At 35.8% G+C, this 26,830-nt stretch overlaps 2 protein-coding genes across 2 annotated transcripts in view; both read left to right on the top strand.

Moving 5' to 3' along the window:
• The window catches only part of LOC106891711 (bile acid receptor-like), a 14,804-nt gene extending 11,746 nt beyond the window's left edge, over window positions 1-3,058 (top strand). Inside the window, exon 11 of the mRNA XM_014948421.1 lies at window positions 187-3,058. Within this exon, the coding sequence (XP_014803907.1) occupies window positions 187-437 (251 nt within the window). The 3' untranslated portion in view covers window positions 438-3,058. The remainder of the gene's footprint in view (window positions 1-186) is intronic.
• SYCP1 (synaptonemal complex protein 1) lies at window positions 675-26,458 on the top strand. Its single transcript, XM_014948420.1, has 31 exons — window positions 675-783; window positions 1,779-1,860; window positions 2,026-2,072; window positions 3,080-3,244; window positions 4,044-4,111; window positions 4,304-4,377; window positions 4,766-4,824; window positions 5,150-5,219; window positions 5,843-5,916; window positions 6,884-6,992; window positions 9,503-9,597; window positions 9,730-9,914; window positions 10,849-10,916; window positions 11,439-11,500; window positions 12,628-12,732; window positions 15,318-15,421; window positions 15,927-16,044; window positions 16,401-16,471; window positions 17,471-17,552; window positions 18,318-18,380; window positions 18,729-18,791; window positions 19,450-19,512; window positions 20,366-20,482; window positions 21,076-21,186; window positions 22,294-22,386; window positions 23,347-23,421; window positions 23,940-24,002; window positions 24,141-24,320; window positions 25,266-25,409; window positions 25,776-25,862; window positions 25,948-26,458. The coding sequence occupies exons 1-31, from the start codon at window positions 676-678 to the stop codon at window positions 26,089-26,091; spliced, it is 2,949 nt and encodes a 982-aa protein (XP_014803906.1). The 5' UTR covers window position 675; the 3' UTR covers window positions 26,092-26,458.
• The last annotated feature ends 372 nt before the right edge of the window (window positions 26,459-26,830 follow it).

Here is a 26,830-nt window from a genome sequence, read left to right as displayed (position 1 = left end):
AAAGGGGGGGGGGGGGGGGGGGGGGAACACGGACGGACCGTGTGTCGCGCGTGTCACCTCCACTCACCTCAGGCGCTTCCCACCTCCACAAGTCGGGCCCTCACAGGGGCACCGGTGGGCCCGGCCCGACCGCCCCGCCTCCCCGCCCGCTAACCGCGCTCTCCCGCCTCTCCCTCCCCCCCGCAGACCGGCCGCTGCTGAGGAACAGGCGGCGGGTGGAGGAGCTGCAGGAGCCGCTGCTGGGGCTGCTCTACAAACACGCCAAGATCCATCACCCCCGCGACCCTCAGCGCTTCGCCCGCCTGGTCGCGCGCCTGACGGAGCTGCGCAGCCTCAACCACGCCCACGCGGCGGTGCTGGTCACGTGGCGGACGCAGGACCCGCGCCTGACAGCGCTCCTCCGCCAGGTCTGGGACCTCCACCAGGCGGCGCCGTAAAACACGCACACGCGCACACGCGCGTGCGCTCGCGCTGCTGAGGGGGCCTGCTCAGCTCCGCTCCGCTCCGTCCCGTCCCGCCCCGCTCCGCTCCGCCTCGCGCAGCCCGGCGCGCGCCCCCTCACTTCGTGCCTCCGGCGCGCGCGGCCGCTTCCCGCCCTTTTGTCCTCCCTCAGCAGCAGCAGCGCGTGAGCGGGCCAGCCGTGAGGCGCTGAGGGCGGCCACGTCCTCCGACGCCATGGAGAAAGAAAAACCCTTTAAATTGTTCGTGCCGCCGCGCCTGAGCAGCGGCCAGGTGTCTGCGGTCAAACCCCAGGCGAGCACTCGGGCAACGGGGCAGTGTCAGGTAAAGGGCGCTGCCGCCCGCCCCGCCTTGTGCTGCTCTGGAGGCGACGGGAGGAGGGCGGGTGACGAGCGGTGGGGGGGCCCGTGGAGGGCTCGGCGGGAGCGGTGTTCCCGGTGGTCCCCAAGGGAAGCCCCGAACGGCCAGTTCTGGAAAACATGAGGAGGCCTGTGCGCTGAACTTACTTCCCTGGAAACTGTTGAGATTGGTGCTGCGGGGGAACACTTCAGAGACTTATACTTTTTCTATCAAAACCAAAGAGAATCGTCCTCACAAGCATCTGCTGTGTATTTTAACTGTACATCGCCAGTGATAAATACATGTTTGGTGTGGGTAGGGAGTACATCACTGAGATACCCCTCCTGGCTTTGACTTAGCAGTCCCACCACATCCAGTGTGCAGTGAACATGTTCTGTCACTACCATCTGAGTAACTCAGATGTGAATTCAACAGGATGGTTTTTCATGTTGAGGGGCCTTATGAAATGTGTTCAGGTTGAAATGTGATAGTCTGACAGGACGTGAGTTACACTATTCAAAAGACAAATTTCTGTGACTTTTAAAACACATTGTAAAATGAAATTTTCATACTAAACAATAATCAGATGTGGTTTACCAGTATTCTTGGGAATAAAGCAAAAAATAAGTATCAAAAATTCAACTTGAAAAAAACCTGGTTTTGGTTAATGAGCCCTTTACCATGGAACCACATACAGGCATGCAGTAGTTAGTAAGTTCTTGTAATCAAAAGCTTCTGCTTTGGCCACAGGGTAGTCTATAAGGCAAACTACAAAAGAGCAATAGTTTGAAAAGCCACTGGGAAGTAAGATGCAAAGTTGCAAAGCCGTTTTCAATACCTTGGGCTTTGAAAATTGTAGGGAGTTGATTTATTAATGGAAAATTGTATTCTCACATTAGCTGTACTTCTTTTTTTTTCTGGGGTTTATAATCCTTCTTTACAAATCTACCCATAAGAAATTAATTTTTAAATTTGTGCAGGGTTTTAACAAATGCCCAGATGATGATTTTAATTTGCAATTTGTAATGAGTACAGCGAACCGTGGTGAAATCACTGATTCAGGTAAGAGTAAAATAAGCATTTACCTTGCACACCCCTTTAAATTTTTTAAATAAAGTCAACATTCTTCATGAGTAGTTTAACAGTTTCATAGCTATAACAGTGCTATATACAGTTCCACTGTTATTTTTTTAGAAATTAATTGATCAAAATATCTTCATATTTCAGATGCAATTTCACAGCAACTAAAACTTGGCTCTGAGGTAGATGAAGAGGTCAGCTAAGTATAAATTCTGCATATCTAATTTTTTAGGGCCTCTTAATTTGTTCCCAAAACAAAAAAGCACTAAAGCACTATTCTAATAGATACTTCAGGGCTAAAGGAAGTAGTCCAAGGGGAGTAATAATTTTCTGTCTCCTGTTTAAAGCTGAATTGCTCAGAGGAGGGGGTTTTTTTTTATTTAAAGTGCTTGGGGAGTACGGCTCAGTAAAGCTTTTTTTTTGTCTCCCCAGTAGCTTCCTGTGCTTCCCAGATACGAGATGCTGTTTGCTGCAACAATGGAACATATTTCTTCCAGTCCTTCTAATAATTTTTATATCCCTGAGGACTAAACTTCTTTTAGCCCTAGCAGCTATTAAAGTACAGTTAGGAATGTAATAGTGTTACGATGCAGCCAAAACAAGGATAGTGTTAGGTGACATCATGCCTGAAACAAACTGCAGAACTGCCCTGTGGCCTACTGTACTTTATTTGCCGACACCACTGAGCAAGTGCTGTTTGTACAGTGCTTTAAAGATGTTCTGAGAGCATGAGGTTGGTTGGTTTTCCTTCCTGTTTTGGGTATGAGCAAAAACATATCATGAGTAGTCTTGGAGAAGATCTCAGAGGCTGCTTTTACTTAATTCAGCAGTATCTGTCAGAACAAGAGGAGGGAAATGGTGTGAAGAATCTAACAGAAGGAATCTTGGCTCTACTGATAATTCTAGCAAAACTTTCATCGACTTCATGGAGCGCAGTTATCCTTATCTTTAATGCTATCTATTTAGCAATGTCTCTGTATCTGAGGGCAGTGGGGTATTTTTCACTTGTGTTTGTGTCTCTTGTTCTGTTGATACATACGCAATGGATACACAAAGATTTAAACTGTGATTCCTGGTCCTAAATAAGTTTGTGTCGCCATCTGTGAAAAAAATTTGTGGTATTTCTAAAAGATAAATATGTATCTAAAACATTATTAATTAAATAGCATTTGATATTAAATTGTGGAACCTCTTTTAATAGCATGGAGAAACAATGAATGAATTGTATTCAAAACTCTACAAAGAAGCTGAGAAGATCAAGCGGTGGAAACTAACTGTAGAGTCAGAACTAAAGCAGAAAGAAAGAAAACTGCAAGAAAATAGAAAGATTATTGAAGCACAGCGTAAAGCCATTCAGGAATTGCAGGCCAGTATTGTATAATACAAATTTTAAAAGAGTAAAGTAAACAAAGCTCTTCCTGATTTAATATGAAAATAGTATTCACACAAATATTAAATAATGTTGCAGAGGTTGAAGAAATTTTGAACTGTGTGATGATTTCGAAGTCATCACACCAATGACCTATGGCTCTACTGTTAGTAAAGGAAAAAGTAACATTTTGCTTTTTAATAATAGTTTTCCTCTTTTCAACAATGCATTCTATCTATTATTTACGTGCACATCATACTGTGTGTATGCAGAGACCTATTCAGGACTGAATAAACTGTCGTTCTCCTGGTACGTGTAAAGTTTGCTCATGCCTATTTCTGAATTCAACACATGCAGGGAATAGAGCATTCTGCTTTATCCCAGTGTCTTATGCTGCTGGAAGTGATGGACAGAAGTACATATACATACAACTGGACTGAATTACACATTTTAAACAAGTTATTGGTCCTTTTTTGTTGTTGTTTGTGTTAGCATTGGCTTTGGTAACCTGAGTCATCTTTCTTTCTTTGACTTCTGCCTTGAGAAGGGGTGTGCACATGTAGCATGTGGGTATGTGTATGAATAACATACCTGTGTTTCAGTTGATGGTAAATTATTGTTTATTATTATGTCTTTCAAGGAAGCTGTAACAAGATATCTCAACATGTAATATCAGATAAAACAGATTTCTGTCTTCTGATGCAGAAAATTACTTTTTCATATGAGATTTGATTGTGTATTTCTAGTATATTTTTCAATAACAATGTGTTTTTGTATTTTTTCCCTATGAAATTAGTTTGAAAACGAAAAACTAAGTTTAAAACTGGAAGATGAGATATGTGAAAATAAAGATCTTTTAAAAGAGTAAGTAATACAGTCAAATATATTTTTTGTGAAAATAATTGGTGTTTGTGCTGAGAATTATATTAATATGGGAAGTTATATATAGCTGTTCAATTGTAAGGGTCATCAGGGCATTTACATTGTTACCACTTAGGTATGCAAAGTGCCATGCATTCCTGTGACAACATACTATGGTATTTTTTCATTTTTTAGAAACAGTGCTTCAAGACATCTGTGTAATCTGCTCAAGGAAACCTGTACTCACTTCACAGAGAAGTCCACCAAATGTAAATGCTATTTAAATTTTGATTTATGAAAGTAAATGTACTGCTAACTTTCTCTAAATTCACGAGGGAGAAAAGCTGTCATTCTGTTCCAAATACATTCTCAGTTGAGTTAAATTGTAGGTGGCTCTGACAGAATTACACTATTCGCAGAAAAAGGGAGATTGGGAAGGAAATTTGAAAAGCTGAGCTTTCTTGATGTTTCAATGGAATATACATTTTCTCCAAATTACATAACTTTTGTCACCCTGTTTTTTAATGATCTTTTTTTTAAATAAGAAAAGAGCCTGTAATTCCTTTTTTAATCATTATGCTGTTTGAGCATGGCAGCTTGGACAGCTGGTGTTCTTTTTCAAAAGGAAAACTTTATGGTACATTCTTACTTTGATAGATGAACATGAAAGAGAAGAAACAAGACGAATATACGTGGAACTTAATAACAGTGTTGAAGTAAGTGACGTAGCTTGTTAAAAGGTTCAAATGGGATCCAAATAGCGTTGATTTGTTGAGATATCTGAGTTACATGCATATGTTGAGATACTATTCGTACAAAGAGTGTTCTCTGATGAAGTCATTTGTATTGTATAGGGCATATTCATTGGATAAAATGCAACAGTGTTTGGGCTATAGATCCATATTATCTGTGTATCTTGAGTATAGAAATTCTCAAACTTCCAACTTTGAAGAATCATAACATTCTGTTAACAACAAATCATAAATGTAATTCTTCATTACTTGGTTTTATATGAATGTATATATTGAATTTTATTTTTAGAGAATGATAATGGCATTTGAAGAGCTTCGTGTGCAAGCAGAGAACACCAGATTGGAAATGTGTTTCAAATGTGAGAATTCTGTTTATTGTGTTTATGCTGCAGGTTTAACAATTTAGTACTTTGTAGATTTTATTGCATGCAGTTTCAGGCCAGAAAGATAGGTAGTGCTAGAATGGTGAACTGTAACACTGTGGCAGACAGTCTTCTGTTCATGCTGCCTGCTCTTAAATGCCTGGAACCTTTTATTGTTTTTCCACTGGCTCAGATTTTGAACTTTGTTTTTCAAATAGTCACTCAAAGCCTAAGTTTTGTCTGTGAAGTGCAGTCTAGAGATTAATGATTTTATGTAATTGGTTTATTTAATGGTAATGCCCTAGTCTACAGCTACATAAAATTGAATTTCATTTGCTTTATTTATGCTACTGTGTGCCTGTTTCATTTTTACATGTGTTTTTTTGTTAGTTTCTTATAACAAACTAGTAAGTAATACATGGAATAATGGACTAATTCTGTGGAAAGCTGGTGCAAAAATTACTTTGTCTGCTTAGAAAATAATTTCAAACATGACCTTAACAGTTACTCTTTAGGAAATGAATTGTACAGCTGTACAGTTTCTTAAACTGGAAATTGTATTTAACTTGGAGTATATTTTAGCTGGTGTATTAACTATGGTTATTACTGTATCTCAAAAGTAAATGAAGAAGCAGAAAAAGTGGACAAGTTTGAAAAAGAATGCAAACTGGAAGTCAGTATGAAGGAAAAGCAGGTTTGCTCAGTTTTACAATCTAATATGTACAGCTTTATTTTTGAAACAAATCTTGCAGTTCCTTTAGTATTTGAACTGTTTTGCTTTTGTGACTTACTGATATATCAAATGAAAACAATTACTTTAAAAGTGCTTGGTTGTTTGTAAAATATTTGTATTTTGGAAGAATGGCAATTAATATTGCAAATGACCTTTCAATGGTATGTTTCTTCAGTGTTATTTATTTGGAATGTGAATTAGGCTGCTGTGTCATAACTAGGGACATCTTAGTGACAGGATTTAATGTACCATGTAAACACTGAATACTCTTTCTGTTCTCTAGACATACACTGGCCTTTATAAAAGTGGTTTATGCAGAAGCATAAAATTAGCAAAGCAGTCATCACTCCTCGATGTTAAGAAAGGTTTAGTTCATATCTGGTAAGAGGGAACTTTGAAGAAGGATTATAATGCATATCAGGCAACAGGCTGGGAAGAGAGTTCAGGAATCTGAGATTGGAGGTTTTTTTGTAGTGGTGTGATGAGGTAGCCATGATGGAAGACTGATTAAGTTGAGGAAATTAATTGTGGTAAGAGTGTTTAGTTTGGAAGCAGGAAGTCTTAGAAGCAGAGCATCCATCTGTGTCTGAGAAAGTCCAGAGTTGTTGGTTTTTCTGAAGATGGATGTGACATTACAAAGGGGCAAGGAGTGTTTCTGGACATCAGTAAAAAGGACAAAAATAACAGCTGGAGCAGCATTTAAGTCAGATTCTGCTGACTTTAGTGATGTTCCAGTATCTTTAGTCTGTTGGAATTCATGCTTTTCATTGAGAGTAATAGGACTTGATCAGTAATTGACTAAGATTGACCACCTTATTTAACTTGAGTGACAGCACAAGGTATGCTAATTATACACAGTGCACAAATGAAAATGAGAATCTGTCCTGTTTTTCTACACTTCATTATGATATTATTTTAATTTTGTTAGATTTCAGTTCTTACCATACAGAGTGATGAAAAAGATGATATAATAAGAGACATAAAGACTCAGCTGCAGGAATCACAAGATAAGATTGCTGACTTAATAGAAGCAAAAAGTAAGTGTTTTTCTCTGCTGTCTTAAAGTGTTAAAGTGTTGGTTATAGAAGTGTAAGAAACAGGGTCATGATAATTTTACCCTGTTACTAGTCAGCAGCAGAATTTTGGGCCTTGCAGGCCGTATTCTCATGTGGAACAGAAGCTGCTGATGGGGGATCAGGACTGGTAATGTAGTCTGCGGATGTATAAAATCTAGGCCCTTATTCCCTAACAAAAGTTTTCCCTTTAGGCTTAGGCTAAACCATGTTTTTGTATTGACATAACAGCTTCATTGAGAGGGATTTTTCATTTCAATAAAGTCTAGAGTGAACATACTATACTGCTGTAAAGGTGCCATATGCCCTGTAACAGAAGTAAGTTTTACTGATTGCTGACTTAATAGAAGCAAAAAGTAAGTGTTTTTCTCTGCTGTCTTAAAGTGTTAAAGTGTTGGTTATAGAAGTGTAAGAAACAGGGTCATGATAATTTTACCCTGTTACTAGTCAGCAGCAGAATTTTGGGCCTTGCAGGCCGTATTCTCATGTGGAACAGAAGCTGCTGATGGGGGATCAGGACTGGTAATGTAGTCTGCGGATGTATAAAATCTAGGCCCTTATTCCCTAACAGAAGTTTTCCCTTTAGGCTTAGGCTAAACCATGTTTTTGTATTGACATAACAGCTTCATTGAGAGGGATTTTTCATTTCAATAAAGTCTAGGGTGAACATATTATGCTGCTGTAAAGGTGCCATATGCCCTATCATTCCTTTTCTGTAACAGAAGTAAGTTTTACCGGGACACTGTAGAGCCCTGTCCTTGTCCTTGTTCCAGAGATTTTTCCCATTTCATGTTGGTTATAGAAGTGTAAGAAACAGGGTCATGATAATTTTACCCTGTTACTAGTCAGCAGCAGAATTTTGGGCCTTGCAGGCCGTATTCTCATGTGGAACAGAAGCTGCTGATGGGGGATCAGGACTGGTAATGTAGTCTGCGGATGTATAAAATCTAGGCCCTTATTCCCTAACAGAAGTTTTCCCTTTAGGCTTAGGCTAAACCATGTTTTTGTATTGACATAACAGCTTCATTGAGAGGGATTTTTCATTTCAATAAAGTCTAGGGTGAACATATTATGCTGCTGTAAAGGTGCCATATGCCCTATCATTCCTTTTCTGTAACAGAAGTAAGTTTTACCAGAATTTTGGGCCTTGCAGGCCGTATTCTCATGTGGAACAGAAGCTGCTGATGGGGGATCAGGACTGGTAATGTAGTCTGCGGATGTATAAAATCTAGGCCCTTATTCCCTAACAAAAGTTTTCCCTTTAGGCTTAGGCTAAACCATGTTTTTGTATTGACATAACAGCTTCATTGAGAGGGATTTTTCATTTCAATAAAGTCTAGGGTGAACATATTATGCTGCTGTAAAGGTGCCATATGCCCTATCATTCCTTTTCTGTAACAGAAGTAAGTTTTACCGGGACACTGTAGAGCCCTGTCCTTGTCCTTGTTCCAGAGATTTTTCCCATTTCAGTTGCATTCGTATAGTAAATAGGGTACCACAATAGATAAGTGGTCTTCCTAGTTACTGGATCAATCTGTTTCAAATCAAATTAGTGCAGTTGCATTCGTATAGTAAATAGGGTACCATAAGAGGTAAGTGGTCTTCCTAGTTACTGGATCGATCTGTTTCAAACCAAATTAGTGAAAGATCTTCAAAGTATAGTATTTGTTCAGTAGTCCTGAAATAGTATCCTTGTTCTGTGTTCAACAAGATGCATTTTCATGTCTTTGCCAAATAATCCTCCAAAATGTTACTGTTTTTAAATGGAATTTCATTTGCAAGTAGGCAGAGGATTGACTGGGGCTGGAAGTATAACTGGGTTTGAAGGGTTCTTTTTTAAGGGTGAGTCAAGCAGTGAGAGCTTTTGAAGATTGCAAACAGAAAATACATTTTCTGTAACAGAAGTAAGTTTTACCGGGACACTGTAGAGCCCTGTCCTTGTCCTTGTTCCAGAGATTTTTCCCATTTCAGTTGCATTCGTATAGTAAATAGGGTACCACAATAGATAAGTGGTCTTCCTAGTTACTGGATCAATCTGTTTCAAATCAAATTAGTGAAAGTATAGTATTTGTTCAGTAGTCCTGAAATAGTATCCTTGTTCTGTGTTCAACAAGATGCATTTTCATGTCTTTGCCAAATAATCCTCCAAAATGTTACTGTTTTTAAATGGAATTTCATTTGCAAGTAGGCAGAGGATTGACTGGGGCTGGAAGTATAACTGGGTTTGAAGGGTTCTTTTTTAAGGGTGAGTCAAGCAGTGAGAGCTTTTGAAGATTGCAAGCAGAAAATACATTTTGCTTACTGTTAGTAAGTTGAATAATCGTCTTGGAGGCTTTTTACTTAACAATGACATGAGTACATCATGTAACGTGATTGAAGTGTAGAAATATATTTATCTGTAAAATAGAAATGCAAGCATTGTTTTAGTAAATATCCTATTTTGATTAAATGTAAGCACATATCTTTTTGCTTAGGACATGAAGGAGACATGTTAAAAGAATCCCAGATCAATCAAGAACATTTGAGGGCAGAACTGGAAGAGGCCAAAGTTTCATTGCAAAAAACAGAGGTGCAGCTTGCTTATAACTTTCCAGTGTAAATAGATTAGATAAGTAATTGCATAAATAATGGCTGATATTTTAGATATGAAACAGTTATTTGTTGCAAAACATGTTTAGAAATTATATATATTTTTTTGTAGATTACTCGAAAGAGCTTAGAAACTGAGTTGCAGACTGCACTGAAAGCACTGGCTCAGGTCACTGGAGAAAAGGAAGCAGAGGTGGAAGAATGTAAAAATATTAAGGCTTTGCATGAATCCCTGAGAGAGGAATTTGAGACTTCTATTTCCAATTTGAAAAGCTTGCTGCAAAAAGAGCAAAATCGGTAAATTAAACAGGTTCAATTCAAAGAATGATCTTGCAAGTAAAATACTAGATTAATGAGCTGCTGGGAATAAAACCTAAACTTCATACGTGATTTCGTGTAATTACTTTTCTTGTAATCACTAATAACGGTTGTGGGTTTTTTTTTAATTCCTTCACCTATCTGGTTATTTGAATTATTAGCACCTGAAGAAAGATACACTATTTGATTTTGTATGGATGTAGCTCTAAACTAAAAGAGCAGTAATCTCATTTAGTAATTGACAGTTTTTTATTAATGGAACATTTAGTGAGGAAGATATTCTTCTATATATGATAATAGTACTGATTAATGCTATTATTAATGTATTTCAGGTTTTTTGTAGTTTTAAAAATTATGTATTTGTCAAAGCATCTGATAGCAATGAAAACCAACCTTTCTAAAAATGAGAACAGGGCAGTCAAGATGTATTTTAGTACATTATCACAACTGAGGTTTTCAAGAAACAAAGATTTTTCTGGATCCATGGCATTAATGGCCTTCTAAGTAGTTGCAGTTTACGACAAATCCAAGAACAAATGGATATGAAGCTGAAACTTGTTTTTTTGACACACTGATCTAAATGCAGAGAATTGTATCTAATTTTTTTCAGTTGTGCTTGTTGATATTGGTCTATAAGAAAGCAAATTTTTGCCTCCTTCCCCTCAACTTTCATAATTCTAAATTCTATTTTTAAGAAATACGGGTTTATGTATGCATATATTTGTTTATTTTTATGCCTGCTGTTCTCAAGCTGTAAAAGAGAAATTTGATACATGTTGTGGGCAGGTACATCACTGGCCTGTTGAATGGAAAATTTTCTTAAAATGCATGTGGTAAGACTTTGTCTTATTGTTATTTTAGTTTCAAGTGCAGTGCTTTGTACTATACAATTCTTTTTTTTAAATTTTCTTAGATTGGAGAAATGTGAAGATGAGTCAAGGCTGCTTACCTTGGAGCTCAGAAATAAGTCTGCTGAACTGGGTAAGATTTGTAGAAAGAAAGAAAACGAGCTAGGGAGAAATAAAAACATTTTCTTCTGTTTCCTAAACAGAAGAAACATATCCATGTGAACATATTCAGTAGTCTGTGTTTTTTTCTGGAAAAATGCAGATGCATCAATGCTTGGAGACTGTAAATGTTCTTACAGTCCACGGTTTTTTTTTCTGGAAAAATGCAGATGCATCAATACTTGGAGACTGTTCTTACAGTCCACAGTCTATTTGAAGCCATGATTGTGGAAAGCATAATAGGCTCTGAATTGTATTTAAGACAAATAATTAGTTTCTCTTCAGATAAGTATTTGCTAATGTCTTTCTGAATCATTTTTTCAATTCTACGTTTAGATTAAGCCATAATTTAGGTTACAATTTAGCTTTACAATTCCTGAACTTAATCAAACAAGTTTTGAAAATTGAGTATTACAAAGGGATAAATGTTTTGTAGTGCCTGCTAACTATGTAAAATTATTTCTGTTTAATTAATTTTACATTACATGTGCTGTAGAAGAGATGACTAAACTAAAATGTGACAAAGAAATGCAACTTGAAGAGCTGTCAGAAACACTGGTAAATATTCATTTGATTAGTCTCATGGCATTTCTTATATGAAGTCTCTCTTGCTCTTTAAGTGTCTTAAATGCCACATATAAATGCTGTCCAGTCTGCCTTAATGTTGCTGCTAAACTTCCTTACCTGTCTTTTAGATTATTTCAGTGTTTTCTGTGAAGGGCTTGATTCTTTCCACTGATTTTCTTGTTTTGTTCTGCTTTGTTTTGATTTTCCTTGCCAACACTTCTGGTCATTTCCTTCTTCATTCACAGCTGTTCAGATGCCACTCCCTCTGGAAGTGAAGATTTCATGTTTTCAGTTATGCCTAGTCCTGACTCTTTCCTCATTCTTAACCTTTCTTCACAGCTGTTCAGATGCCACTCCCTCTGGGAGGAAGTAAAGATTTCACATTTTTAGCTATGCCTAGTCCTGACTCTTTCCTCATTCTTAACCTTTCTGAAAAATACTTTTTTATTGTTGTTGTTATGAACATTAGCTCAAACCTGGTGAGTGCCACGCATATGACATGTAAGGCTGAGGGATCAACTCTGAAAAATACTTTTTTATTGTTGTTGTTACGAACATTAGCTCAAACCTTGTGAGTGCCACGCATATGACATATAAGGCTGAGGGATCAACTAATTTTCAACAGTAAAAACAATTCCTCGAGTGGCTAGCTTTCTTTCTAGCTTTCTATTGTGATTATTTTGCTGTTTGTGGGGTGTTAGTTATGAAAGTATCCTCCATACTGCAGCATTTAGCATCTAGAAAGCACAGTGCACTGTGTTGATGCATGTCTCTTTTCAGAGAAAGGTCTTTTGGGTTATAACACCCTGTTCCTTGTATTCCCATTATACTGGATGTTCCGTTCTTGTAGGGAAGTTTCCTGAGGTAATTAGCTCTGGTCTCTGTGAACCTTGCTGAACTGTGACATAGGTCTGTGTTCTGTTACAGAAGGCTAAGCTATATGAAGTACACTTTTAACAAAGGATTATTTTAGTTATGATATTATATTTGCAAGTCTAACAAGAAACTGCATCAGCTAAAGTGAGAGTGTGAAACCAGGTCTGCATCTTACCATGTAAGTTCCTTACATACTGTGCTTTGACTTTTCTAAACTGAGTTTCACTAATCTTCTTAAACAGGGAAAAGTGGAAGGACTGCTAGTGGAGAAGAAGGATCTTGAGTCTACTGTAGAAAATCTGCAGGAGAGAGAAAAGGAAATGAAAAATATTCTCGAAATCAGAGAGGTCTGAATAAAGGGTGATGATAGCATGGTCCATAATTTAGGTTACAATTTAGCTTTACAATTCCTGAACTTAATCAAACAAGTTTTGAAAATTGAGTATTACAAAGGGATAAATGTTTTGTAGTGCCTGCTAACTATGTAAAATTATTTCTGTTTAATTAATTTTACATTACATGTGCTGTAGAAGAGATGACTAAACTAAAATGTGACAAAGAAATGCAACTTGAAGAGCTGTCAGAAACACTGGTAAATATTCATTTGATTAGTCTCATGGCATTTCTTATATGAAGTCTCTCTTGCTCTTTAAGTGTCTTAAATGCCACATATAAATGCTGTCCAGTCTGCCTTAATGTTGCTGCTAAACTTCCTTACCTGTCTTTTAGATTATTTCAGTGTTTTCTGTGAAGGGCTTGATTCTTTCCACTGATTTTCTTGTTTTGTTCTGCTTTGTTTTGATTTTCCTTGCCAACACTTCTGGTCATTTCCTTCTTCATTCACAGCTGTTCAGATGCCACTCCCTCTGGGAGGAAGTAAAGATTTCACATTTTTAGCTATGCCTAGTCCTGACTCTTTCCTCATTCTTAACCTTTCTGAAAAATACTTTTTTATTGTTGTTGTTACGAACATTAGCTCAAACCTTGTGAGTGCCACGCATATGACATATAAGGCTGAGGGATCAACTAATTTTCAACAGTAAAAACAATTCCTCGAGTGGCTAGCTTTCTTTCTAGCTTTCTATTGTGATTATTTTGCTGTTTGTGTTACTTATGAAAGTGTCCTCCATACTGCAGCATTTAGGATCTAGAAAGCACAGTGTACTGTGTTGATGCATATCTCTCTTCAGAGAAAGGTCTTTTGGGTTATAACACCCTGTTCCTTGTATTCCCATTATACTGGATGTTCCGTTCTTGTAGGGAAGTTTCCTGAGGTAATTAGCTCTGGTCTCTGTGAACCTTGCTGAACTGTGACATAGGTCTGTGTTCTGTTACAGAAGGCTAAGCTATATGAAGTACACTTTTAACAAAGGATTATTTTAGTTATGATATTATATTTGCAAGTCTAACAAGAAACTGCATCAGCTAAAGTGAGAGTGTGAAACCAGGTCTGCATCTTACCATGTAAGTTCCTTACATACTGTGCTTTGACTTTTCTAAACTGAGTTTCACTAATCTTCTTAAACAGGGAAAAGTGGAAGGACTGCTAGTGGAGAAGAAGGATCTTGAGTCTACTGTAGAAAATCTGCAGGAGAGGGAAAAGGAAATGAAGAATATTCTTGAAATCAGAGAGGTCTGAATAAAGGGTGATGATAGCATGGTTTTATAAATAGTTGTTACACATTATCACTCGTATATAAGAACATAAGAAATATCACAGTCAGACCAGTGCTCTACCCAATACACGGTGACAGTGACAGCAGAAGCCAGTCTGTAGTAGAGGACCTGACTGTTACTTCTGGTCCATACCCCTTACATTCCTACAGTAGCCATATCAAGGATGCTTGAGGACACATCCCTGTCTGTTGCCTTTCCTAGCAGTGTATGGACTTGTTCGGGTTCACGTCTCGTCTGTTTTTTAACCTCCTCATACTATTTGCCTCCATAGCCTTCTGTGATGAGAAATTCCCAAAGTTTATTATGTGCTGTGCTTAAAAAGTAATCTCTCTCTCTCCCTCCCTCTCTCCATCCTCCCCCCAGCTCCCTCAACTGCCTGCCAGTGCCTGTGGTATCAGTGTATCACCAGTTACTTGGAGGAAACACTAGTCAAAGCATTTGTATATTTTAAAATGTATTACATTACAAGGCTTATCTTGTAATGGCAGCAAATTTATGAGGGAGGAGTTTTGCTTTGTGGTTTGGGATGCATCCAGAACGTACTATTCTATCACATGCTACTGGGATTTTCTGATTATTTTTTTTTAGATGTATGCAAAAGCTTATGATGTCTGAAGCAAATGTCTTTATTTAAACTTATTTAAAAAGTAATCTCTCTCTCTCCCTCCCTCCCTCTGCCCTCCCCGCAGCTCCCTCAACTGCCTGCCAGTGCCTGTGGTATCAGTGTATCACCAGTTACTTGGAGGAAACACTAGTCAAAGCATTTGTATATTTTAAAATGTATTACATTACAAGGCTTATCTTGTAATGGCAGCAAATTTATGAGGGAGGAGTTTTGCTTTGTGGTTTGGGATGCATCCAGAACGTACTATTCTATCACATGCTACTGGGATTTTCTGATTATTTTTTTTTAGATGTATGCAAAAGCTTATGATGTCTGAAGCAAATGTCTTTATTTAAACTTATGTCCAAGGAAAGCTAATTTTGTCAGTAATTTAGCAGACTGGTTAGTTAGTTAAACTTACAGTTAGTTAGACTTACAGTAGGGGATACATTTAGCATTCGTATCAGGGTTTGCTGTCTCACACTACTTTCACATCACGCCAGAGAGATGTAAAGATACAGTCTGGTTAATTTATGGCATGTATGTGGTTTTGTTTCATCTTAAAACTTTGTGTTGTCTGTTTATTTCTGATTTCAGCTTTCATGACTTGGTAGTTTACATACGTATACTCTTTTTCTTTTTCTTCTGCAGAAAGAAATCAATGATTTGAAAGTACAGCTGACTAGTACAGCTGAAAAGGAACAAAATTATTTAGAACAGCTTATGACACTGAATACAGATCTTGAACGAGAGGCGTATGATCATTTTTGAAAATACAGTATTAATTTAAATTTTTTTGTGTTACATATAAGTTATGTTAATATACAATGAAATAATCTATGAGTGTTTTCTAATGGAAGTTTTGAACCTATGCACACAGTATGACATCCATTACTTACTTATATTTATAAATTCTGTTTTCTGTATTTATTTGTGTGTAATTATTCGATGTCTCTGTGACTTAGTTGGGTTAATACGAAGAAAAAGTTGCTGAATTCATTGTTAAACCTGCTTTGAGCTGGATATTTAACTACATCATCTTCAACAATCATTATATTTATACGAAAGTTCACTCTCATTTTCTTTTCTTCTTCTGTTGCCTTTTCGCCTCCCTGTAACTTTGCTGCAAAGCTTAAATTTGTAGATACAGGCCTGGATTTTTTTCATCATGAAGTAACATTTTGTAATGGATAAATTTAACTTAAAGGGAAAGTTCAAAACACACGTTCTCATTTCTCTTGACCATTTGTTTTAAATTAGGCTAAAGAATGAACAACTAGCAGTGTCTATCAATAAGCTTTTATTAGAAAAAGAACAACTAGCACAAGAGAAAAGTGATATGGTTACAGAACTCAAGAAACTGCAAGAAAGTCATGAGGTAAGTTGTAAACTTCCAGCTATTTTTAAAGGACAACATTCAATTTAATATATAAATCATATGGTAAACTGCAACTTGATACTGTTCTGTAGAGTATCGGAACTATTTTTTGTGTTTAAAATACAAAGAAAGTGCAGTTACCCTTCAACATTCAATTTAATATATAAATCATATGGTAAACTGCAACTTGATACTGTTCTGTAGAGTATCGGAACTATTTTTTGTGTTTAAAATACAAAGGAAGTGCAGTTACCCTTGTGAATAAGGCAGGTCAAGGTACTGCCTAAGACTGATTTGAATTTTTTAAGATGTCACGTAGAATTTTATTTGTTTTACTTTGATGGGTCTTTATTTAGGATAGTAGAAAAGAAGAAGAAAATACAAAGCAGTTAGTTGAAAACCTGGAAGAAGCAAATGGCCAGCTAAGGCAAGTAAAACCAAATATTAATGTACAATATTATTAAACAAAGTAGACTTAATTCCTTCAGTTAGTCTAAATGTTGTGTTCATGCACTGCTTTCTGTGATTTTTAGGTTAGTGCTTTTTTAGGTTATATAGCTATTAGGTTAAATAGAAACTATTTAGTGTTGATGTTGGCCACATAGAATTTTCTACAAATTAGCAGTACCTATTGCTACAGGAACAATTTTGCCATAGCTTTGTATTACATAAAGAGAGCTATCCTGTTCTGCATTACCATCTTAGGTGTGAAGGAAATGGAAACAGAAGTCAAAGTTAATGGATTAAATTAAAGTTTAAATGTAACTCTCTGTAGGTCTCTGTATCATGAACCCCTGTTCTGCATTACCATCTTAGGTGTGAAGGAAATGGGAATAGAAGTCAAAGTTAATGGATTAAATGTGAAAAGGTGAAACTGTTTAAATGTAACTCTCTGAAGTAGTCTCTGTATCTTCAACTTAATAGACAGGCAGCCTTCCACATTTCATAGATGCATTACAATACTACAATTAGAATATATTTTACTTGGGAATATCTTTCTCTAGGAAAGAGAGCTATCCTGTTCTGCATTACCATCTTAGGTGTGAAGGAAATGGAAACAGAAGTCAAAGTTAATGGATTAAATTAAAGTTTAAATGTAACTCTCTGTAGGTCTCTGTATCATGAACCTAATAGACAGGCAGCCTTCCACATTTCATAGATGCATTACGATACTACAATTAGAATATATTTTACTTGGGTAAGGGGAATATCTTTCTGTACTTTCAAAAAGTATGTAAAGATCAGACATTAACTTAGCAGTCACTTTGCATCATTTTAAGAACATTTTCATTGAACAGCTTATGAAGTTCTCATCAATATTAGCACCTCTATGTAGAAAATAAAGTATGGGTTTATTTAGCAGTAGAGAAAAGGGGTTGAAGTTATTAAGTAAATATTTACTAATGCTTGTTAATTTGGCATTTAGAAGTGAACTGGAGTCTTTGAAGGAGAAGATCGCAAAGAAAGGTGAAGAGATTAAAAGTAAACTGGACGAAAGAGAAGAAAATGTATGCTATATCATGTGCTTTATCATGAAAATATGTAATCTCTTACGGAGGCTTTCTTTCAGTGCTGCTACCAATTGAGTCAACATACGTACACGCGCTGAGCCCTTTTATTTTAAAGGACAAGGATTTCAGTGCTGCTACCAATTGAGTCAACATATGTACACGTGCTGTTTTAAAGGACAAGGGCCTTCAGTAGGATGTTTACTCTTTACATCGAGGCTTAAAAGTCCAGATTTGTTAGATTTCAGGCAAACAGAGAACCCTCTTTTTCTATTTCTGTGTACCCAGTGATGGATGGGGTATGGATTAGCTTTCAATATGTAATACGAGTTTTAGTAGTATGTTCAAATATTTTTGCTTTAATACTGTGGTTTTAAAGCACACCTTTTATTTTAAATCATAATGGATTTCAAAATTTCATTGTAAAAGTCGAAGACTCAGGACTTGGCATGATAATTTAGTGTACGAGTTTTAGTAGTATGTTCAAATATTTTTGCTTTAATACTGTGGTTTTAAAGCACACCTTTTATTTTAAATCATAATGGATTTCAAAATTTCATTGTAAAAGTCAAAGAAGATGTTCAGGACTTGGCATGATAATTTAGTTATTTTTTTCACAAATACAAAATAGGTTATACGCTGAATTCTAATTTTTGAGGGAAATGCTTTGTATATGCAATGTAGTGATTAATAGCAATTCTGCCATAAAAGGAGAGTACAAAAATTCTGATAATATTATGACTAGAATTCCAATTATAATTCCAGGCTAAGAGTATTGAAAATGAAATTTTAAGAAAGGAAAAACAGTTGAAGATTCTAGAAAATAAGGTATGAAAACTAATTTTTTTCATGGACTATAGAGAACTTCATACCAGATTATTTTCTAAATGACAAAGTTTTTGGTTTTTTTTCTTCTTTCTAAACTCCACAACCACTGAGGAACTGATTCACTGCGATGATGATATTCACTACGGTGGATGACATTGGGCTAGCAAAATTCTTGTAGTACTTTATAGTTAAAACTCCAATCATTGTAACACCTTAGTGGCTGTTTCAGTCCCATTGAAATTGATCAGACTTGTGCAAATGCATGTTTAAGAACCTTGACAGTAACCTCTAACACAGCGAGTAACTTTTTAGGAGTTTATTAATTAATGTTTGAACTATCTCTTTTAGTTGAATAATTTAAAGAAACAGGTGGAAAATAAAAACAAATGCATTGAAGAGCTGCAACAGGAGGTATGTACATTTTTAAAAGTCACAAATACACAAAAAGTGGTAGTTTGTGGTAACTGTTACTTTTCAACAGTTTTTGTCTGGTGTGGTATCTTTAGATATACCTATATAATTTATAACATTTCCTTCCTTATTCTAATTCTGAGCAAATTAAGGAGTCACCTTTGGAATTATTTGATTTGTAAAATTATTCTTTTGAAAAATGCAGTTACAGAAATAATGTCTTTATTAAACCTTTACTATTTTCATTCAGTACATGGTGTCATTGATACAGGTGAAATAATGACCTATCTCAGTTACCAACAGGACAAATTGTGAATAACTGTACTGTAAAAATCTATAACTTGTATTTTCTGTCATGACATCTGCATGTTTTCTGTCAGCAGCATCTGAGTTTTTCTCCTATTCTGAACCCTCTTTTGTTATTCTCTATTGTCATCAACGAGGAGCCTTTCATAAGGTCATGAAGTAACAGTTTCATTAGAGTAGCTGAGCATTCTTGTTTGGAGAATTGGTCTCGAACCTGAACTGCACAACAAAAATTTACTTGCTTGCTGAAAGCTGGAATTGTGAAGATTCCTACCTACGTGATGCAGTTCAATCATTACATAATTCTATTAATGTATTAAAGTATAGTGTTTATTTTACTTTATTTCAACAGAATAAGGCGCTGAAAAAGAAAATTACTTCGGAAAGCAAGAAAACAAACATTTATGAAGGGAAGGTAGGTTTAAATAAATTCATGTACAAGATGAGAGTAAAGCTCAAAGTCTGAATGTTTTAAGTCCCCTGTAACTAATGATAATACGTTAAGCACCTTCTTAATTGTTTTATGGATCTAGGATACAGATTTTAGAGGAATTAGCCCGTAATTTTTGTAAAGTACTTCAGTTTTTAATCATTGGATGCTGACTGGGCTGTCAGACTTTTGTAAGAGATGGAAATCACATCTCAAGGAATTATGTTCCTAATCAGTCCCTTTCGTTGATTGATGGCGTACTGGACATTATTCAGTAGTGCCTCCCATTGAAATAGAATTAAAAGCAATTAAAAAAAATACATCTATTACTCACTTCAGGCAGTTCTTTTACTGTGTTCTGCAATGGGAAGTGCCTCATTAGAACATTGACTCCTTTGTGCAAAAGGCAGACTAGTGTCAGATAGATTGCTAATGGCTGGTTCCCTGATACTGGAGTGATTCTTTGTGATTGACTGGGCTCTGAAAGGCAGACTAGTGTCAGATAGATTGCTAAAGGATGGTTCCCTGATACTGGAATGATTCTTTGTGATTGACTGGCCTCTAGCTTTAGGACTGGTTTATTAACTGGGGTGCACAAAACTCTTACGGGCTGTCTTTCCTTTTGTGGTGTTGCCATTTTTTCTACGTGTATTTCCTAACTTGCTTCAGGCCAAAGTTCAACTCTTTATGAAAAAAGCTGAACATTGAATAGGAAATAGTTCAGTTATATACCTAAAAAGTAACAGAGTGGTTCTGCTTGAAAATAAGAGGTAAAAAAATAATTCTTGGTATATTTATTCCTGAACAAGTAACAGCACTAATTCTGCATTCTCAAAAGGTGAACAAATTACAATTAGAGATAGAAAATATGAACAAGCAACATAAGGAAACAGTTGACATCTATCAAAAAGACATTGAAACACAGAAAGTAAATGAAAATAAACTTCTTGAAGAGGTGAGAATTTTTATTGCACCTTTTAATTATTTTTTTGATGAATGATCATTTTGTGAAGCTATATCAGCCAGATTTCTTGCTCTTACCTAGCAATCTTCTCAATGTAAATTGAACTTCTTGTGTATGCATGTGACCAAAGCTTTAGTACATTGGATCCTTAAGTTGAAGTATTTGTATATGTCTTTAGAAATAAGAAACTAGTTAAAGTTCTTTTTGTCAAAATAGTGTTCACAGAAATTCTATTCTTGGTATAAATACAGCATAAATGAGTTAGATTATAACTTTTCCGATATTAGTATTTTCCTACCCAATGGTAATATAAAAAAATATTTTTCACAAAAGAGTGCTTGAAAAGGCCTTGTAGTTCAACCACCATGGAAAAATGGATGTACTTTTAATCTAGATTTATTGGCTCATTTTAACAATATGTGTAAAAATGTAGGATTTGAAAAGCATCTTAAAAGCAAATGAAGACTACATTGAGACAATATTTGCATTGCACCCATAGGGTTAAGAAGAAATGAAACTAAGATTTTTTAAAAAATACATTGTTGTTAATTGTTCATTAATTAAATGAAACTTGTTACTAACAGGTAGAAAAGATGAGGTTGCTTGCTGATGAAGCAACAATAACACAGAGAGAAATTGATATCCGATGTCAACAAAAGATAACTGAAATGGTGGCACTTATGGAAAAACACAAGGTGGGAGATGTTCCTGCCCAGGGCAGGGGGTGGGACTCAATGGTCTTCAAGGTCCCTTCCAACCCAAACCATTCTGTGAGTCTATGAATTAGAAAGTGAAACTTCCTAATAAAGATCGGAGTCTAGGAAAATGAAGTTGAACACCTGCTTAACTTTTCATCACCTAAAATTAAATTCATCTTCAGATTTTGAAATCATGCCTACTGGCAGATAAATTCCATTTATCTAAATTTCTAGGAATCATAACATGATGTGAACTGGTAGCATCTTGGAATGGCCAATAATGCTTTAGGTAAGACACGATGGTGGAGTTGGCCTTTTGAAATTGTCCTGCAGCCTGCATTTATTCCAGGTGTTATATTTGGACACTGAATAAGAGACTATATCGGTTTGTGCTTTGCAAGGTTTTTTTTTTTACATTCAGCCTTCCTTTGATACCGTCCTGTTCCTTGATAACATGCTGTTCTTCAGTATCAGTTTGGGCCTCTTTCTATGAGGAGATTACTTAGTGACCTTCAGCAGTTTAAGTTAACATTTTAATTTACATTCCTTATTACTCTGTTTTTCAGTATGTTTAGCAGATACCATTAATAAAAATAATATGGCTAGCTTTTATGTGCCAGAACATGTACCACTGCCTAGAGATAAAGTATTCTCTGTCAGCCCACAAAACAATACTGCTTGTGCATTTTCAGTTTTACAGTTACTGCTAAAGCATCATTGTTTGTTCATAATGCTTTCTAAATCTTCACTAGAGCCTTATTTGAAAAAATGAGTAATGTTTTAAGACTAGATAGATCTATAATTGTTACTGCTAAAGCATCATTGTTTGTTCATAATGCTTTCTAAATCTTCACTAGAGCCTTATTTGAAAAAATGAGTAATGTTTTAAGACTAGATAGATCTATAATTGTAACAGTCAAATGCTTTGAGTTTGTTACAGTTTTCTGGTTACTGCTAAAGCATCATTGTTTGTTCATAGTGCTTTCTAAATCTTCACTAGAGCCTAATTTTTAAAAAATGAGTAATGTTTTAAGACTAGATAGATCTATAATTGTAACAGTCAAATGCTTTGAGTTTGTTACAGTTTTCTGTTTTTTTAAACAGCGTGAATATGATAAAATGGTTGAAGAAAAAGATACGGAGTTAAAACTTTATAAAATAAAAGAGCAAGAGCAGTTATCAGCAAAAAGATCATTGGTAAGGCATACTCTTCAGCACCAAATAATTAAATGGAGGGGCTGCTGTCCCTAAGGCATAATAGAATTATAAACATCCTATTAGACTTCTTCCTATTTAATCCTTGGGGTGGTTAAGTGTCTGCTTTAGTGAGACTGAACAGTAAAGATCAACCCATTAATTTCTGTTTACTCTTACTTTCTTACAGATTTATTATGTGCATTTAAAATGCTTCTAAAAATAAATGGGAGTAGCTGTGCTTTTCTGTGTACTTGATGGTGTGTCATAGTCTAACCTCCTAAAAATAAATGGGAGTAGCTGTGCTTTTCTGTGTACTTGATGGTGTGCCATAGTCAAAACTGTCTGAATAAGAAACTCGTTTTATATAGAAACTTGCATTAAATAGTTGGATTCCACTCCACACCTCCTACCCTGCTGTTCTCACAAGTGTTTTAAGTTCTTACCTTGAACAGTTCTGGTCAAGTATCTGTTTCTTAGTAGTATTTCAACTCTTTTTCAAAAAACTTTAAGTCTAGAGTTGCATCACTTTTTTTTTCCTTTCTAGGAAGCTTAGCTTTGAGAAATGTTCTGAGAGCCAACATCCCCTCAAGGCTTTCATAAAAGTGTAGTTCTACAGCATCTACTTAAAATACAGTATTTTTCTGACATTACCCTTCATAGAATATTTCTTCACAGAGTTTTTTTTCAGGTAGATTTTTTTATTAGAAGGCAGTGTGACTCAAGCCTACATGTTTGTTTGTTTTTTTAATTTGGTAACTGCTTCTTTGATCATCTGGATTGAATCATTCTGGAAAGGAATTGTAGGTACTTCTCAGCATGGTAACTTTATGGATAAGTCAGCTCTATTGAGCAAATGGAATTTTCTTCTGCTTATACTTACTATCCCTATTAATTACCATCTTACATGAACTGTTTTCTTTTAAGCATAGTTAACCCTATCCTTTACCGAATTGTTTTTAGGAAAGTGAGCTGTCATGTTTGAAAAGTGAACTGTCATCCCTTAAGGAACAACTTAAAGCAGAAATTGAAGAGAAGGTATCATTTATTTAACTAAATATAGCAGGATCAGTGACATGCTTGGCCTGGTCTTACGCAGTACAATAAGGACAGCTGTGAAGTGCACGTTTGATTCTAGGTCTTGCTCTCACATGCTGTCTGATTTCAAGAGCTTGATGTTCTCTGAAGTCATTATGTCTCATTTCTGGTGGCAGTGACTGTTTTGCATTAAGCCTTAATTGGTAAGTATGGGGGGAAGCAGGGAGAGACTGAAACCCTATGGAGAACTGTCCAAGCTTGCAGGGATGATGTCAGGACGAAAGCCAAAGCCAATATGGAGGTAAAACTGAGAAGAGCAGCAAAGGGAACAAGGCAGGCTTCTACAGGACCTGACATGTCTTTTGAATGCTGCAGTTTGACTAAATGTGGGTCATATATTTGTGTGAACTTCGTACAGTGTGACCGTGGACTGGGTTCTGTAATTACACCAAGAAGATTTTTCAAGAACTAAATTCAAATAAAATATTTACTTTTTAACACATAACTCTTTTTTTTAGGAGAAACTTGCAAAAGAATCCCCCCAAAATATGGTTCCTGAAGATGAAAAGAAGCACAAGGTAGCTTTAACCTTATCATGAATCAATTTTACAATTTGGTAATATTTATATGTATGCGATCTGATTGAAGTTCCATGATAAATTATGTACACTCGACCAAAGACATGGAAATGCTTTTAATTTAAACCTTTTTAATTTTAGAAAATACAGTATCATTTTTCTGAGACTCCTAAACCTCATTTAGATCTGGACTGTGCATCTATTAATGTAAAAAATAAAAAGTCTCCAAATGATATTCCTATAAAAGTCAACATGATGGAAAAGAAAAAAATGCCTCCTTCAGCATCTGCAGAAAGTCCCTTGGGTAGTCCATCATTAAAGGTTTGTAACTCGTAATAGTGAATTGCTCTTGTTTTATTTTCTGCTTGTATTTATTACTTCTCTGTAGATGCTTATTTATTTTTTGTTGTGATAAGCAGGGATTTAAAAGGTAGATAGCCACAAAAAACCAAAAAGTATTCCACAGTGATATTAGAAAGCAGTTTGTGTCAGCTCGCTGTGTCTCATTTTTCTTGCTTAGTTACTTAATTCGTTTGTTATCATCGATCCGTAACAATTCCTGCCCTACAGGGAGTGAATTTAATAACGTCTCTAGAATTCTTTTAGTCTTAAAAGAAAAGTGTTGTCTTTAAAGGCATATTTTTTCTCTATGGAAGAGAATTTAGCTTGCGTAGCTGTAAAAATTACCAAAGTGTTTCTGACTGCTTCATCATAACTGTAAAACCTTATGCTTCTACCCTGTCAGAAGCTCACTTGTGATGTTTACATCTTAACTATAGAAACAACTACCATTTTTATGTCACCTTTTCTAAAAAAGGATTGCATTGTTCCGTTGCAATGTGTCTGAGAGGTTTAACTTCTAGTGAAAGAACTAAGTAAAAGCAGTCTTGTTCTTGATATCGCTGTCAATGTCCTCCTGAAAATGTTTTCCTGCAGTTTTGTTTGAATTTTCTTAAATATTGGTGCAGAACAACCTGAATTTCTGTAGGTAAGCATGAAGAAGTTACATGTATATAGAGTGCCATAAAACTCGATTCTTCCACAGCTTCCTGTTCATTCTCTTTGTTTCACAACAACAACAAAAAAAAAAATTAATTTTTTTTTTTTTAATTTGCTTCATGCTTTGGCTGGAAAGATAATTGTTCCACAGCATCTCTCTAGCGTCTTCCTGGATATTCAGTCTGTAAACAGGGCTAGGAGTTTGGTTTTAGATTCTATAATTACCACTGAAAATGGAAATTTAAATGCCATCTTTTTCATTCCCAGACATATGTTATAAAGAGTCCTCTGGGACATAAACTGCAAAGTGAAAGCACAAATCTGCATTTCGAACAGCGCATGAGGAAGAAGCAAAAAGTCCTTTTACAGCTGGATGCTCAGTCAGATAGTTCTGAACACAGTGACCTCCTGGTAACAATCCGAGATCAAATAGTGCACTTACCAGTTCTTTATACACACTGCTATATCTAAGAATGTATATAAAGCATGTGGAGTTCTGTATCCAAGATAATATTTATGTGTGTATTTTTATTTTATTGGTTCTTTCTGGAATTGTATTTATATGCACATAATTAGTAACTATATGACAGTGAGTTCCACTATATAAAAACATATATTAACGTCTATAATGATTGTTAACATTGGTTTTATTGAACTGTTGAGGCTTCATAGTAACATCTTAACTTCTTTTTTTTTGTAGTCTAATATTCCTAGGGGGAAATAAAATATATTTTCTAATATAGTGTGACTAAGCAAAATTTTTATTTTTAATTTAAGAGCATGGTCTCGGAGGAAGAAATGTTTAAAAAATTATACAAAGATTATCCTCAAGCTTCACAATTACATGCCATGACACCAAAAAAGGTACCTTAGCTTTTCTTCAGATCAAAAGGAACAGTTAATCAAACTGGTTATAGAAACTAACGGATGGCTTTATTTTTCTTCTTAGAAACCAACTACATCAACCATGAAAACACCAGGCTCTGTACTGAAATTTAAAACCATGAGAAAAATGCGAGAGGCTGGATGGACTGCAGTCTCTAAAATGGACAGGAAAAGAAAAATGAAAGAAGCTGAAAAGCTCTTTACTTAAAATGAAAAAATGACTCGTGTCCTAGCATTGTTTGATTAGTATAACCACAATATTATTATTATTCTTTCAGAGTTAGTACTTTGTTGCATTTTTCTGTCATACTCAGTATGTTTGATACTACATTAATTTCCTTTACACGCATAACATTTATAGATACATAACTACATCAACCTGCAGAGCATTTTCTTTATTTCATTCCTGATGCTATAAAAAGTCCGGGCACAAAATAGCTATTTTTAAGTGTAGGAATGAGTATAACTACATAGAAAGCTGTTTCAAAAAGAAAAAAAAAAAGAAAGTCTGGAATTAGAAATACTAGGTTTAAAGGAATTCAGTTTTGTTCTTTTAAAATTGCTCTCTCTTTCTTGATACATAATTCACAAAAGAATATTGTTTAATGGAAGAAATACTGAAGCTCTTGAAATGCATACACTTTTACCTGAAGTCATCTTGCTTTTGCATTCATTTTAAATTTGTCAGAACTGTCCTCTTAGACTGTTTTGTTTTCAGTAGCTACTGTTTCAATACGTTAAAACAGTTTTGAAACTTTTAAAATTGAATTTTCAATAGAATTAGTTTGGTTTAAAAAGATGTCACCTTCATAAGGGATAAAATATGACTGCATGTTTTAAGATTGTAAAAATGTAAGTTAAGATATTATTAAATTGTTTATCTCAAATATAATGTGTGGGACCAAATGTTGTTGCTCTGTGTGTTAGAACAGAGATGTCAGTCACCA

This window comes from Calidris pugnax, unplaced genomic scaffold (genome assembly GCF_001431845.1).
Source record: "Calidris pugnax isolate Ruff unplaced genomic scaffold, ASM143184v1 scaffold91, whole genome shotgun sequence".
NCBI classification, from domain to species: domain Eukaryota; kingdom Metazoa; phylum Chordata; class Aves; order Charadriiformes; family Scolopacidae; genus Calidris; species Calidris pugnax.
This window is presented reverse-complemented; position numbering and strand designations above follow the sequence as displayed.

What these genes read in the sequence shown, in the direction of transcription:
- SYCP1 (XM_014948420.1), top strand. Translation starts at nt 676, where the DNA reads ATGGAGAAAGAAAAACCCTTTAAATTGTTCGTGCCGCCGCGCCTGAGC. An exon ending in TGACTTAATAGAAGCAAAAA is followed by an intron (nt 6,993 to 9,502) that starts GTAAGTGTTTTT and finishes CTTTTTGCTTAG; the next exon opens with GACATGAAGGAGACATGTTA. An exon ending in TTTCATTGCAAAAAACAGAG is followed by an intron (nt 9,598 to 9,729) that starts GTGCAGCTTGCT and finishes ATTTTTTTGTAG; the next exon opens with ATTACTCGAAAGAGCTTAGA.